The 14,812-nt window shown below is 47.0% G+C and overlaps 1 protein-coding gene across 2 annotated transcripts in view; it reads right to left on the reverse strand.

Moving 5' to 3' along the window:
- The window catches only part of TTC25 (tetratricopeptide repeat domain 25), a 25,929-nt gene extending 16,029 nt beyond the window's left edge, over window positions 1-9,900 (reverse strand). Inside the window, exons 1-7 of one of the 2 annotated variants that reach the window (XM_003786362.3) lie at window positions 9,655-9,900; window positions 7,059-7,190; window positions 6,659-6,809; window positions 5,184-5,245; window positions 4,731-4,896; window positions 2,900-3,124; window positions 2,511-2,718 (exon numbers count right to left, since the gene is read on the reverse strand). In XM_003786362.3, the coding sequence (XP_003786410.1) occupies window positions 2,511-2,718; window positions 2,900-3,124; window positions 4,731-4,896; window positions 5,184-5,245; window positions 6,659-6,809; window positions 7,059-7,190; window positions 9,655-9,768 (1,058 nt within the window). In that variant the 5' untranslated portion in view covers window positions 9,769-9,900. The remainder of the gene's footprint in view (window positions 1-2,510; window positions 2,719-2,899; window positions 3,125-4,730; window positions 4,897-5,183; window positions 5,246-6,658; window positions 6,810-7,058; window positions 7,191-9,654) is intronic. The other variant, XM_023511279.1, reaches the window with a different exon arrangement.
- Between the last annotated feature and the right edge of the window lie 4,912 nt (window positions 9,901-14,812).

The raw sequence follows: 14,812 nt of genomic DNA on the forward strand, positions 1-14,812 counted from the left end.
AAAAAAAAAAAACCAGTATGTACTAACAAATGACAACAGTAGTTTATGCCTAGAATCCTAGCACTTTGGGAGGCCAAGGCCAGAAGATCACTTGAGATCACGAGTTTGAGACCAGCCTGGGCAACATAGTAAGACCCCATCTCTGAAAAAAAAGAACCGAAATCACAATAGCACTCAACAGGCGGGTGCAGTGGCTCATGCCTAAAATCGTAGCACTCTGGGAGGCCAGGGTGGGTGGATTGCTTGAGCTCAGGAGTTTGAGACCAGCCTAAGCAAGAATAAGACCCCATCTCTAAAAATAGCCAGGCATTGAGGTGGGCACCTGTAGTCCCAGCTACTCAGGAGGCTAAGGCAAGAGGATCTCTTGAGCCAAAGGGTTTGAGTTGCTGTGCGCAATGACACCATGGCACTTTACCCAGGGTGACAAAGTGAGACCCTGTCTCAAAAAAAAAAAAAGGCATGAAACCAAATCAAGTACAGAGTATTCAGAAAAATAAATGAGAACTGGAGGCCCTGAAGGAGCTACTTAGACCAGCAAGTGGCTGATTAGAATGAGAGAGTTCAGGGTACACGGGACTCACAAGTAAGCCTAGAGTTCTGTTCAGGTGAGGTCCTTTTGGAGAAATTAAAAAGAAACTAAGTAATGTTGCTAAGGAATATCTCTGTTTACTTATTCAGTCATGTAGCACTCATTTATTACATGCCCTTAATGTGGCAGGTGTTGGGAATAGAAGACAGCCCCTTCCAAAGTCCTAAGTGTTACAGAGCAGACAGGATAACTTAAGAGAGGAGCAATAGGGGCATAGAGGAGGCATTTCTCTTTCTTTCCTTATTGTTTTTGTGTGTGTGTGTGTGTGTGTTTGTCTTTTGAGACAGGGTCTCACTCTGTCACACCAGCGAGAGTACAGTAGCATCATCATAACTCATTGCAACTTCTAACTCCTGGGCTCAACCAATCCTCCTGCCTCAGCCTCTTGAGTATTTGGGAGCACAGGTGTCCACCACCATGCCCAGTTAATCCCTTTCTATATTTAATAGAGATGGAGTCTCAGGCTTAGTCAGCTGGTCTCTAACTCTTGAGTTCAAGAAATCCTCCAACCATGGCCTCCTCAAATGCTAGCAATACAGGAGTGAGCCACTATGCCCACATAGCTTCTAAGTGGCAGAGCCAGAATGCAGACAGTTCCATCTCCAATGTTGTTTTTTCTATTTCTGGAATGGCAATATGTGATACTCCTGCTCAGCACAGGGAGGTAGGTCCAAAATGAACAGGTAGTGAACAGCACTGGGGGCTGGGATCAGTGAAACGACAGATGACAGGAGTGGTCAGGAAAGTCTGACCCCAGTGAAAGATTGCCACAGAAAGTCAATGCAGAGGAGGGTTTAGACCAGGCCTTAAGCACCACAAGAAGGGGTTTGGTTCTTAACCTGCAGTCAATGAGGGGCCTAGGTCTATGACAGCAGGGGAAGGATACATGGTAGAGGAAAACATGTGTCCCTGGAAGAGACTGGTGGGAGCAGCAGGACAGAGACTACAGAGGCAAAGAGAGAAGCTGGGGTAGGCTGAGGGCTAGTTGCCAAGGTGAGTAGGCACAGAACACTAGATCAAAAATGATTCCAAAGGGTAGAACCGGGGTGCCCAGTCAGTGATGGTACCTCTGGGCAGAAGCTATTAAGTCTAGAGAAGACCTCCTGTCTGGGAGGGGTGATGTTACTGGGGCAAACGCCAGTCACATGTCCTGAACCTTTGCATTTCATCTTCCCTTCCTCCCTGAGGGGCAGGTGCTATTGCTATGCCCAGCCGACAGAGCAAACACCGAGGCTGAGAGAACTAAAGTGACTTGTCTCATGTCCCACAGCTGGAGGCACAGGTTCCAAAGCCAGGTCTGCCTCACTCCAGAGTCCATGCTGGTCAGCACTGTGGCTTACCAGGCCCTGCGTGATCCAAGCCCCACCCACTCTTCCCCGGCAGTGCTGGATGCTCTCCAGCCTGAAGCTTCCTCTTGCCCCAGGGCCTTCCCACAGACCATGTATGTTCCCAGTGTTCGGTCAAGTCCTCCTGGAACGTATTTCTTACAGCACTGGATCCTGTACTTTCCCTTCCTGGCTCTTATCACAACTGCAAATAAGCTATATCCCTTTGACATATACAGGGAAATGACCCTTGTGTTTCCTCACTGCGGTGCTCCCAATGCTAGCAGCATCTGGCGTGTCTGGGGCTTGACACATGCTAGTTGAGATGAGGTAAGAATAAAAATATCCTTATGAGCCAGATCATTAGTTCTTTGGAATTCTGAGCCATCACCCTCCTCTTTGTGGCAAAAAGGCTAACATTCTAGGTTTGCCTCCTAATCTCAGTCCTGGGCAGGTGGTCCCTACCTCTGGAGGAATCTGCCTCAAGCATGCAGGACGGAAAATGGGTGCTAAGCCATCAGCAGTCCTGACCATGCAAAGCCCCAGACCCCACTCCTCTGAAGGCCTATGGCCTTGGCCTGCCCCAGGGGACTCACTATTCCTTGGCGATTTCCAGGTCCTTTCTATGGCTCTGCAGGGCTGCTGCCATCTGCCCCAGCTCAATCTGGGCATTCCCTATGCAGCTGTACAAGTTTCCAACCAGTTCGTCTTTGTTGGGTACCTCTTCTTTGTTCCATTCCAGTACCTTCTTCAGCACTTTCTCAGCTTTCTGAAGGCTCCCTTCAGCACTGCCGCTGGTCAACACTGGGAAGGGAAAGGAGTGATGTGGAGGTGAGGGTGGCCTCCTCTGGTGATGGGGTAACTCCCCTCCTGCCAGATACCAACCACTGGTCAGAGAGGCAAGGGACTCAGGCTATTACTGCCCCCTCCCCACCTGGCAAGGGACTGCAGGCATCTACCCAGACCCTCTGAGAACACCACCCACACATGTCGATGTCCTCCAGGCTCTTGAGGATGTAATGGGCCGTCTGTGAGGGACTACGTTTGCGGTCCCGCAGCCATTTCTCTTGCATCAACTTCCGGTCCCGCTCCCTGGCGTAGATGGGTTTCTGCTGTCTCCAGAAGTCACTGCGGGTGTCTAGGTAGTTGATGCCTGTCATGATGAGGTCTTCCACAGTCAAACCACTCTTCATGGTGCCTCTGATAAGGTCTGTGGAGAAGGGGTATAAGGAGGTGCCAAGGGGAACAGGCCTCTGAGGGAGTCACCTCTTGGCTCTGGGTCCCTGTGGCAGGGCCCACTGTGAGGAGCTCTGCCTGGATCTGTGGAAATGGGGAAGATAGTGAGCCCACGTGGTGGCAGAGTAAGCTTCTCCAGGCTGAGATGAGGCCAGAGCCCCCTTTCAGGCACTCCCATGGAACAGGCATGTAGGCAAGATCTGAGAGCTAATAGAAGGAGCAGTGGTAGATCACCAAGGAGCCTCCTGCCCTCAGGACTCCCCCATTTCCAGCTGTATCCTCAGAGCAGAATGAGTTTAAATGTACGATCTGGCCTAGCTGCCAGTACCCAATGATTCTTCAGGTGCCAAGTGGGCCAGTGTGTGCTGGCAGCTGCAGGGGTGTGCCCAAGCCGTTCCCACTGCCTAGCCAGTGGTGAGAGTTGGTAATAAAGCTGCAAGGCCACTTGGGGTCATGTTCAGGCTACCTCTTCCCTCCATAGTAGGTCCCCTGGAGAACAGGAAGCATTCAAGCCTGTTGCCCAGGAGCTGTGCCAGCAATGAAGCTGTGCTGTGTCATAGCCTTGCAGGGAACCCTGTACTGACCTTGGGAAGTCAGTTCAAGGGTGACCCCTGCTCAGGCTTATCAGCTGATGGCAATACTCCCACCCCTATGTTTATGTGAGACATTCGTTTTAGGGCCCTGTCCTATATCCTGTCACTGGCACCACAGGAGTGGTAGAAAGAGCATTGGCCTGGAGGTTAGGAGGCCCAGGTTCCAGTGTCAATTCTACCATTAACTTGCTTGCCATCTTGGGAAAAGTTAATCCCCAATCAGGATCCCTATTTTCTAATCTATTAATACAGAACAAGAGATCAGAACAGATGATGTTTCAGAACATTCTAGTACTAATAGACGATGTTTCACAACATTCTAGTACTAATATCCTTGGATGTGAGATCTGTCTGCTGGATTCCTTTGCCCATCGTACATAGAAAGGCCCAGGGGATACCCCTTCAGGAATGATAGTGGAAAGGAGCCCAAATCTGTTACTCCCTCCCAGGGTACCATAGAGATTAAGAGCACTGGCTGTAAAATTGGACTTCCTGGATTCAAACACAAGCCTTGTCATTGCACCTATGTGTAAAGTTAGTTTCCGTGGGTCTGTGCCTCAGTTTCCTCATCTGTAAAATGAGAATGCTAATAAAACCTGTCCATAGGTACATGTCAGCTACTACCACACATTACACAACAGGCTCTGACTCATGTGTTAAAAATCCACAAAGATTTCTTTTTTTCTTTTTTAAGAGACAGAGTCTTACTTTGTCACCCTGGGTAGAGTGCTGTGATGTCACAGCTCACAGCAACCTCTAGCTCTTGGGCTTAGATGATTCTCTTACCTCAGCCTCCTGAATAGCTGGGATTACAGGGGCCTGCCACAACGCCCAGCTATTTTTTTGTTGCAGTTTGGCTGGGACTGGGTTCAAACCCGCAGCCCTCAGTATATGGGGCCAGCGCCCTACTCACTGAGCTACAGGCACTGCCTGACACACAAAGATTTCTTTTGCCCCAAGTCCCCATGCCAACAGAGAGTCTGAAACCTTCATCTAATAGGAGTTTCTCCAGATACTCCTTGTCCACGTAGAGCTCCCCCAGAAGCTGGCGGATAGTCTTCTCACTCTTGGGTGAGCCCCTTCGCTTAGACTCTGCCTTGGAGTAGTGTGAGAGGTGTTTCATGAGATGAGGCTTCTGCTGGGCTCTCATATTCTGGGAAAATGGAGCAACAATGCAACAGAGCTTCAACAGTGTACCCACGATCGCCCCAGAGTCTGGGATTCCAAATTTCTCCAATTCTAGGGCCTCTCTATGGGCTGAGAACCACAGCCAGTACACCTGGTTGGGAAATAGCTAGACTCCCAAGCCCTTTTTGGAGATGGGGCAAAATCCCGTGGCTGCCTATAATGGGCAGGCAAAAGAGCCACTAAGGCCTGTGGTTCTCAGGCACATTCAGCCTCTTCCCTCAGAGGACATACCCACAGAACCAGGGCCCTTACCTCAGCCTGCTTGCTTAAGAAGGAAAGGTCCCCTTTATTTTCCAGCTTAATTGAAGAAGGACCTGTAAAGACAGAAGCTGGAGCTCATGTTGGCCAGGCCCCCCACGCACAACCTATCACATATTTTTATGTGGAAATGGCATCCTTTAGCAGGAAAATGGTGGGAGACTATGGCAAAGCTGGGCCTGATCCAGCCTAGCAGAGGGACGGTGCAGGCTTTTTGCTATAGCACTCTCCTAGGAGGTAGACAGCCCTGGCTAGCCCAAGGCCATCGCAACCAGATTTCCAACAAAGGAAGGCCAAGGCACAAGGGAATCCTCCCTCCCATGCCACTGCCATTTCCACACTCCACCACCCACAGTGGCAAGTTCTCATTTACCTCCCACTTCCCTCTGTCATTGAACTGACTGGTAAGACCAGCCCTTAGTACACATGTGATAAGGGAGGAAGCCAAGGATTAGGGAAGGCTGGACCCCATTCTAGCTTATGATGCCAGGCTAAAGGTAGGCCCACTTTGAAATAGTCTTTTTTTTTTTTTTTTGAGACAGTCTCACTCAGTTGCCCTAGTAGAGTGCTATGGCATCATAGCTCACAGCAACCTCAAACTCTTTGACTCAAGAGATCCTCTTGCCTCAGCCTCCCAGGTAGCTGGGACTACAGGCCTCTGCGACAGTGCCTGGCTACTTTTCTTAGAGACAGAGTCTCGCTTTTGCTCAGGCTGGTCTTGAACCCGTGAACTCAGGCAATCCTCCTGTTTCAGCCTCGCAGAGTGGTAGGGTTACAGGTGTGAGCCACCACAGTTGGCTGAAACAGCCATTCTAATCTGGCTTTAAGAAAACCAGATGTTGGCTCGGCGCCTATGGCTCAAGTGGCTAAGGTGCCAGCCACATACACCTAAGGTGGCGGGTTTGAATCCAGCCTGGGCCCACCAAACAACAATGACGGCTATAACCAAAAAATAGCTGGGCGTTGTGGCGGGCACAAGCTACTTGGGAGGCTAAGGCAGGAGACTCGCTTGAGCCCAGGAGTTGGAGGTTGCTGTGAGCTGTGATGCAATGGCACTCTACCCAGGGGGACAGCTTGTGGCTCTGTCTCAAAAAAAAGAAAACCAGATGCTGAGTGCTCAGTACAGTGGATCAGGGGCCAGTCTCTCTAGTAGAAAGTTGTAGTCCTCAACAGCATTAGCAATAGCCAAATCCAAGTGTGGGATTCCCTGGAGGCCTGGTAGTAGGGGCTAACCCACTAAACCTCAGGCCTTCCTCTAAACCAGTCATTCTCAACCTTCCTAATGCTGTGACCCTTTAATACAGTTCCTCATGAAGTAGCAACAAAACTATTTTTATGGTTGGGGGTCACCACAACATGAGGAACTATACTAAAGGGTCGCAGCTTTAGGAAGGTTGAGAACCACTGCTCTAAACCTAAGGATTCCAAGAGCCTTCCTTTATAAAGACATGTTCCCTGTGATCACTCACTTCCCACTGAATTGTTAATGGCTTCCTGGGCTTTCTGAATTCCAACTTTGAATTCCCGATCAGGCCGCAGCTTATAGCCTCGGTGATAGAACACCAAGGCAAACTCAAAGTCTCCCATGGTATACAACGTCTCAGCCTTTTGTAAAATTCCCTGGAATGAGAGGAAGTCAAATCAATGTGGAGACATAAGGCCTTACAAGACTCAGGTATGGTAGAACAGAAGAGTCCTAGGTTGAGGGTGAAGGCTGGGATAAAGGGGGCGGGAAACTAACCAAGTGACCTACGGAGAGCAAGGTGACATCAAACACTAGGCAGTGTGGCCTACTTATAACCAGAGGCTGCTACAGGCAATGGGAGTGGGGAAAGCAAGATTGAGTACTCTCCCTCTTCATGTAGTCACCTTGCAGAAAGTTGGGTCACTCTGGAGTGAAGCCTCAGCATCCCTCAGGGATTTTTCCAAGTCTCCCATCTTCAGGAAGCACTTGGAGCGGGCAACCAGGCAGTTCTTATCTCCATTCTGAAGTTGAAGAGCCTGAGAAAGGAACCATTCAGCTTGACAGGCACCATGAAGAACAAGGTAGAAGTTCAACTGAAAGGGCAGCCCAGACCGTCCTGCAGAGTTTCAAGGGGACTCTTCAAGCCAGCAAACATGCTCTGGATCTTATCAGACAAAAGAGCACAACACTGATCTTTGCTCATTCTACTTCATTATCTGCATGTAGCTGTCTTGAGCAAGGTTGACTCACAGCTATTGTGGAAACTACTAGTGGAGATGTGAGAATATGCTACACTGTATATACACTGACTTTCTGCCAGTGCCTGGGATCCCCCCAATCCACACAGGCAATAGAACAGAAGAATGGTTTTTGCACATCATATTCAACCACAAACCTGAAATGGCTGCACAACACACACAAGACAAATTTCAAAGGCTAAGTGTTCTAAAGACAAATAAAATGGATTTTAGAACAAAATGCAGTCTGCAAGAAAGTTGCATTCCACTAGCCTTCTCTTTTTATGTAGCTAACTGAAACTAATCACTACTTCAGGGGCTTACAATGATAATGCCAGGGAAACTGAACTTGTGATTTTTGGTCATAAAATGGGGATGAGTGATTCCCAAATTCCCATGTCCCCTTCTGTTAGGGATGATTACCATAGTCTGTGGTGTACTGTCCTCCCTGAGGTATCATACTGTACCCATCCCTTTCTAAGTCCTTCCTATTTTTCTAAGAAGAGGAAGTAGCTAGTATCTTTCCTGGAAACAGACCACTTCTCATCCAAGGCTACCTTCCCTTGGGGTGTTCTTTTTTTTTTTTGTGAGACAGTGTCTCACCCTGTTGCCCAGTGCTGGGACATCAGCCTAGCTCACAGCATTCTTCTGGGTTCAAGCGATTCCCCGTCTTAGCCTCCTGAGTAGTGGGGACTTACAGATGCCTACCACAGACGCCCACCTAATTTTTTGAATTTTAGTAGAGGTGGGGGTCTCACTTTTACTCAGGTTAGTCTCAAACTCCTTAGCTCAAGGGATCCTCCTGCCTTGGCCCCCCAGAGTGTTAGGATTACTAAAATGTGAGCCACCACACCCAGACTCTTGGGGTATTCTTTTTTTCTCTGCCTGAGCTTCTCCAGCAAGATGAGAGAAAGAGGAGGCAGGGTTTGTGAACTTAATTGTTCACCCATATGGTCATCATTTCTGTTTTAGGGTACAGCTGGTGATTGAAAAGAACAAAAGACTCTGGGTAGCAGTTGAGAAGTTTGACTTTAGGGGGACTCTCAGGACTGATTAGAGATCTTGAACCATTTATAGCAACTTAGAGTTTACCTATCCACATGTATGGTGTGGTGGTTAGCACTTCAGCAGGGGAGTCTAAGGGCCTGGCTTTCTTTTTCTTTCTTTCTTTTTTTTTTTTTTTTTTGAGACAGGGTCTCACTTTGTTGCCCTTGGTAGAGTGCCATGGCATCACAGTTCATAGCAACCTCAAACTCTTGGGCTCAAGCAATCCTCTTGCCTCAGTTTTTGATTTTTAGTGGAGACAGGCATCTCACTCCTGCTCAGGCTGGGCTTGAACTCCTGAGCTCAAGCGATCCACCTGCCTCAGCTTCCCAATAAGTGCCTGGCTTTGAATGCTTCCTCTGCCATTTGCTAGTTCAGTGACCTTGGCCATATTGTTCAACTTCGCTATCAGTTTCCTCAACTTTTTCACTTATAAAATAGAGTAGTAACAGTATCCCTTCATATGCTTGTGTCATGCTCAGCGTGTACTTGATATCCTCAAGCAGTACCCAGTCCCCTTTAGGTGAGGTGTTACAATTTAAACCAAGGTTATGGCTCCACGCCTATAGCTCAAGCAGCTAAGGTGCCAGCCACAGATACCAGAGCTGGCGGGTTTGAATGCAACCTGGACCTGCCAAACAGCAATGACAACTAAAACCAAAAAATGGCAGGGCATTGTGGCAGGCGCCTGTAATCCCAGCTAATTGGGAGGCTGAGGCAAAAGAATTGCTTAAACCCAGGAGTTGGGAGGTTGCTGTGAGCTGTGATGCCACTGCACTCTACCCAGCCTCTACCCGGCTTGAGGCTCTGTCTCAAAAAACAAACAAACAAAAAACCCAAGATTACTATAATAACGTTACTTACTGATCACCTTTTATAAGCAACTCTATCATAGAGACACTGTGGCTTCTACGTGCAACCTCCCACCCAATCTACCAGTCAATGATGGGAAATTGAGGCTGCTTAGTGGAAATGAGGCCAGTTTATCACGAAACATTTAAGAGTAGAGGAAGAGGTCACTGCGAATGCAGAGAATGGAGAATGCAAGTGGGAATTGGTAGAAAAGACCAAGCACGGGGCTTAACTGTAACACTGCTGTATGGATCAGGAATCAGTGAATAACAGAAACAGTAGGTTCCTCCATACACCATCAGGGCCTCAGTGTTAACTGTAATCCAAAGTGGTGACGCGTGGTGGATAGGTTCAGAGCGGGACTCACGTTGCTGAAGCTCTGCGCGGCTTTAGAAAATTCCCCACACAGATAAAGTCGCTCGCCCTCCGCCATGTAAGAGGGAAAGGTGCTTCGCAAGGTCTCGACTTCAGGGTCCACCATGGTGACCAGAGTTGGAAGGGCGAAAGCAGAGAAATAAAGAGAAAGAAGCCAGAGAACTTCTGGTCAGTTTGTAGGTGCTCCGTCTCTAGGCAACCAAGAGGCGTAGAGTGACTTCCGGTCCCGCCCCTGGCTCCTGTCGCGCTGGAACAGAGGTACAGCCTCCCGGCGTGCGCATGCGCCCGGGCAGCCACGCACTGGCTGGGGTAGTGATCCACACGTGGCTGGTGGCTGCACGGTGTCTGTTCTCCCTGGTGTTTTCTGTTGTACGCTCCACTGGTTCTCCCCGGAGTTGCCACGTGGGAAAGCTACCCTGCAAGGCAGCCAAGAAAACGGAGAGGGGGTTGGAGGCAAAGTTCCAAATAGAGATAAGGCATATGTTGCCAGGGTGTGTGCCCCACTTACTGCTATTAGGGGAAGAGAGCACTGGACTTGAAGTCAGACTTCTTGGGCGCTTTTCACTCCTCTCACGTCCTTACTGCATGACTCTGTGAGAAGAGGCACGGAAGAACGCTGAGGCTGGAGTCTTCCACCTGCCAAGTGAATGTGCAAATAGTAGAACCCTCAGGGAAGTGAGGATTTGCTTGAGACTACATGGAAAATAATGTTGGGTTCAACATGATTTTAACACATGTATTCAGTAGCTACTAGTAGCAGGCCTTCATGAAAACCTACCCTGAGTTCCTTCCCTATTTCCTCATAACCACCAAAAACAGAAAAGAAAAGTGAACTAGGTACTTCCGGGATCTCAAAATACCCGGAGTAGCTCATTAACTGCCTTTATACCAAGTTACTTTCCAAACAACTTCAGTCAACGTCGACGAGATTGTGAACTTCACTTAAGCAGCGACCTTGTTTTATATTTCTAGAATTCAGCTCTTTGAAATATAGTTGGAGCTAAATAAGTCATTGTTAATGTTTAGATAGTAAAAAGATGTCCTTAACTACGCACGCACGTATCATATACACGTGTGAGTACATGTTAAACTGGGAAAATCTGAGAACGATGAGTGGATTACATCATTGTCGATATGATATCTGTTTTTGAAGTTTTTGAAGATGTTACCATTGAGGGAAACTACGTAAAGGGTATGTGGAATCTCTATTATATTATTTCTTAAAACTGGATACAAAGGCTAGGCGCCTGTGGCTCAAGTGGCTAAAGCGCCAGCCACATACACCTAAGGTGGCTGTTCAAATCCAGCCCGGGCCCGCCAAACAACAATGACGGCTACAACCAAAAAATAGCTGGGGCGTTGTGGCGGGCGCCTGTGGTCCCCAGCTACTTGGGAGGCTGAGGCAGGAGACTCACTGAGCCCAGGAGTTGGAGATTGCTGTGAGCTGTGATGCCAGAGCACTCTACCCAGGGGGATAGCTTAAGGCTCTGTCTCAAAAAACAAAACAACAACAACAAAAAAAAACACTGGGTACAAATCTACAATTATCTCAAAAAGTTTAATTCAAAAAAGGATGCCTTTAATACCAAGATAAGAAAGAATATGGTCCCAGGCATAGTGGATTATACTTGTTATCCCAGCCAAGGAGGGAGGATCCCTTGAGGCCAGGATTTCAAGATAAGCAAGGGCAACACAGTGAGACCTCATCACTACAAAAAAAAAGTATTTAGCAGGGCATGGTGACAGGCACCTGTAATCCTAGCTACCCTGGAGGCTAAGGTGGGAGAATCCCTTGAGCCCAGGAATTTGAGGTTATGGTGAGCTAGGATCATGCCACTGTACTCCAACCTGGACAACAGAGTGAGATCTCAATCTCTTTTAAAAAATGAAATAAAATAATAATAATGTAGTCCTTGCCTGGAAGAGTTCTGTCCATTCAAGGAGAAAGATGCATGAACAAGTAATGACTACTCAAGGTGGTATTAAATAGTAATTCAAAGTTCTGTGTGCCTGTGAGGGAGGTGAGGACAAGTGGTATGAGGCCTAAACAAATGAATGATTAACTCAGGGTCCAGGATGGGTTAGAGAGAGCTTCAGAGAGGTGTAACATTTGACCTGAGGGTGAGAGGCTGGTGCCCAAGATACTTAAGTAGGGAAGTAATGAGTAAAGTAAGTTCACAGGTGTTTAAGGAGCCACAACTCAGTATACTGGAGGGAGACCAGTCATGTTCTAGGTTATTAAGGTGGTGTATAAGTGAATTGAAGACCACTGCTGAAACAAGCGTTAACTGGGGGAAAAAAATCTGTAAAAAGAGATCTGTAGATTCAGTGCAATCCCAATCAAAATCCCAACAGACTTTTTTTAAAAGAAATTAATGAGCTGATTTGAAAATTTATGTGGAAATACAAAAAGCCTAGAACAGCCAAAACAATTTTGAAAAAGAAAAACAAAAGAGAGCTTACACTTTGTGATTTCAAGACTTACTTTAAAGCTATGGTAATGCTATTAGCATTAATAGAGCTATGTGACTAATGGAACAGAATAGAGAATTGATATAGGTCTGCACATATATTATCAATTGGTGCTCAATGAAATTGCCAAGGAAATTCAATGGGGAATGATAATGTTTTCCACAAATAGTGCTGAAACAATTGAATAGTCAAATGTAAAACATAGAAACAAAACCCCAAACAAACAGGCCAATCATAGTGGCTCATACTTGTAAGCCTAGCATTTTGGGAGGCTGAGGCAGGAGAATTGCTTGAGGCTGGGAGTTTAAGACCAGCCTGAGCGACATAATGACACCCCCCCCCTTTTTTTTAGAGACAGAGTTGCACTTTGTCACCCTCAGTAGAGTGCTGTGGCATCACAGCTCACAGCAACCTCCAGCTCTTGGGCTTAAGGCGAATCTCTTGCCTCAGACTCCTAAGTAGCTGGGACTACAGGCATCCACCACAATGCCCAGCTATTTTTTTTTGTTGCAGTTTGGCTGGGGTCAGGTTTGAACCTGCCACAATCGGTATATGGAGCTGGCACCCTACTCACTGAGCCACAGGCACCGCCCAAGACTCCTATCTTTATAAAAAAAAATTTAAAGGCCAGGTACAGTGGCTCATTCCTATAATCCTAGCACTCTGGAAGGCTGAGGCAGGTGGAGTATTTGAGTTCAGGGGTTCAAGACCAATCTGAGCAAGAGCAAGACTTTATCTCTACTAAAAAAAGAAGTAGAAAAACTAGCTGGCCACCATGGCGGACGCCTCCCAGCTAGTTGGGAGGAGGAGGCAGGAGGATCACTTGACCCCAAGAGTTTGATGTTGCCGTGAGCTATGATGCTACCATGGCACTCTACTCAGGGTGACAGAGTGAGACTCTGTCTCAAAAAAAAATTTTTTTTTAAATTAGCCAGGTGTGGTAGCACTCACCTATAGTCCTAGCTAATCAGGAACTGAGTCAGGAGGGTTGCCTGAGCTCAGGAGTTTGAGGTTACAATGAGCTATAATGAACACACTTGCACCCTGAAAACAAACAAAAAGCTTTGACCCTTACCCTACCCATATATAAAAATCAACTAGAAATACTTAAATGTAAGGGGTAAAATGATCCAACTAAAAGAAAAAAGAGAAACAATAGAGCACAAAAAGCATGAAAAAATAAATTTGATTTCATTAAGATTGAAATCTTTTGCTCTTTAAAAGACACTGTTGAGTACATAGACTGGAATAAAATATTTGCAAAACATATATCTGACAAAGAACTTGTATTTAAAATATTATATCTAAGGTCTTTCCTTTTTTATAATTAATTATTTTTTTATTAAATCATAACTTTGTACATTGATGCATTTATGGGGTTCAGGGTACTGCTTCGATACTTTCCTTTTTTTTTTTAAAGAGACAGAGACTCACTTTATCGCTCTCGGTAGAGTGTGGTGGTGTCACAGCTCACAGCAACTTCCAACTCTGGGCTTAGGCTATTCTCTTGCCTCAGCCTCCCGAGTAGCTGGGACTACAGGCGCCCTTCACAAAGACTGGCTATTTTTTGTTGCAGTTTGGCTGGGGCCAAGTTCGAACCCACCACCCTTGGTATATGGGGCTGGCTCCCTACCCACTGAGCGACAGGCACTGCCCCAATCTTTCCATTTTTTAATGAAAGAAATAACCCAAATAAGAAATGATCAGAGATTTGAAAAATTACTTGACCTTGGCTTGGCCTCTGTAGCACAGTGCTTACAGCACTGACCACATGCACCAAAGGTCGTGGCTTCGTATCCAGCCCAGGCCTGCTAAACAACAATAACAACTGCAACAAAAAATAAATAGCTGGGTGTTGTGGCAGGTGCCTGTAGGCCCAACTACTTGGGAGGCTGAGTCAAGAGGATCACTTGAGCCCAAGGCTTTGAGGTTGCTATGAGCTATGAAGCTACAGCACTCTATTGAGGGCAACATAGTGAGACTCCGTCTCAAAAAAATAAATCATGGGCGGTCCATGTGGCTCAGTGAGTAGGGCGCCGGCCCCATATATCAAGGGTGGTGGGTTCAAACCCAGCCCCGGCTGAACTGCAACAAAAAATAGCCGGGCGGGCGCCTGTAGTCCCAGCTACCCGGGAGGCTGAAGCAAGACAATTGCCTAAACCTAGGAGTTGGAGGTTGCTATAAGCCGTGTGACGCCACGGCACTCTACCGAGGGCAAATAAAGTGAGACTCTGTCTCTACAATAAAATAAAATAAAATAAATCATTACAAATTACTACATACCCATTAGAATAGTTAAAATAAATAAAAAAGATTGACATTGACTTCATTAGCTGTTTGTCAGACAGTTAAGCAACTGAAACTCTGATATACTGCTAGTTGGAAAGTAAAATAATATAACCACTTTGGCAGCCTCTTAAAAAGTTTTAAAAAAGGTTATACAGGGCAGTGGCTCAAAGGAGTAGGACTCCAGCCCCATATGCTGGCGGTGGTGGGTTCAAACCCCAGCCCGGGCCAAAAACTGCAAAAAAAAAAAGAAGGTTAAACATGCACTTGTCATATGACCCAGCCATTCCACTCTTAGAATGTACCCAAGCAAGATTAAAGCATATGGCCCGGCGCCTGTGGCTCAAGTGGCTAAGGCGCCAGCCACATACACCTAAGGTGGCAGGTTCGAA

The sequence above is a fragment of the Otolemur garnettii genome, unplaced genomic scaffold (assembly GCF_000181295.1).
Source record: "Otolemur garnettii isolate 467f Iridium unplaced genomic scaffold, OtoGar3 scaffold00018, whole genome shotgun sequence".
NCBI lineage: Eukaryota > Metazoa > Chordata > Mammalia > Primates > Galagidae > Otolemur > Otolemur garnettii.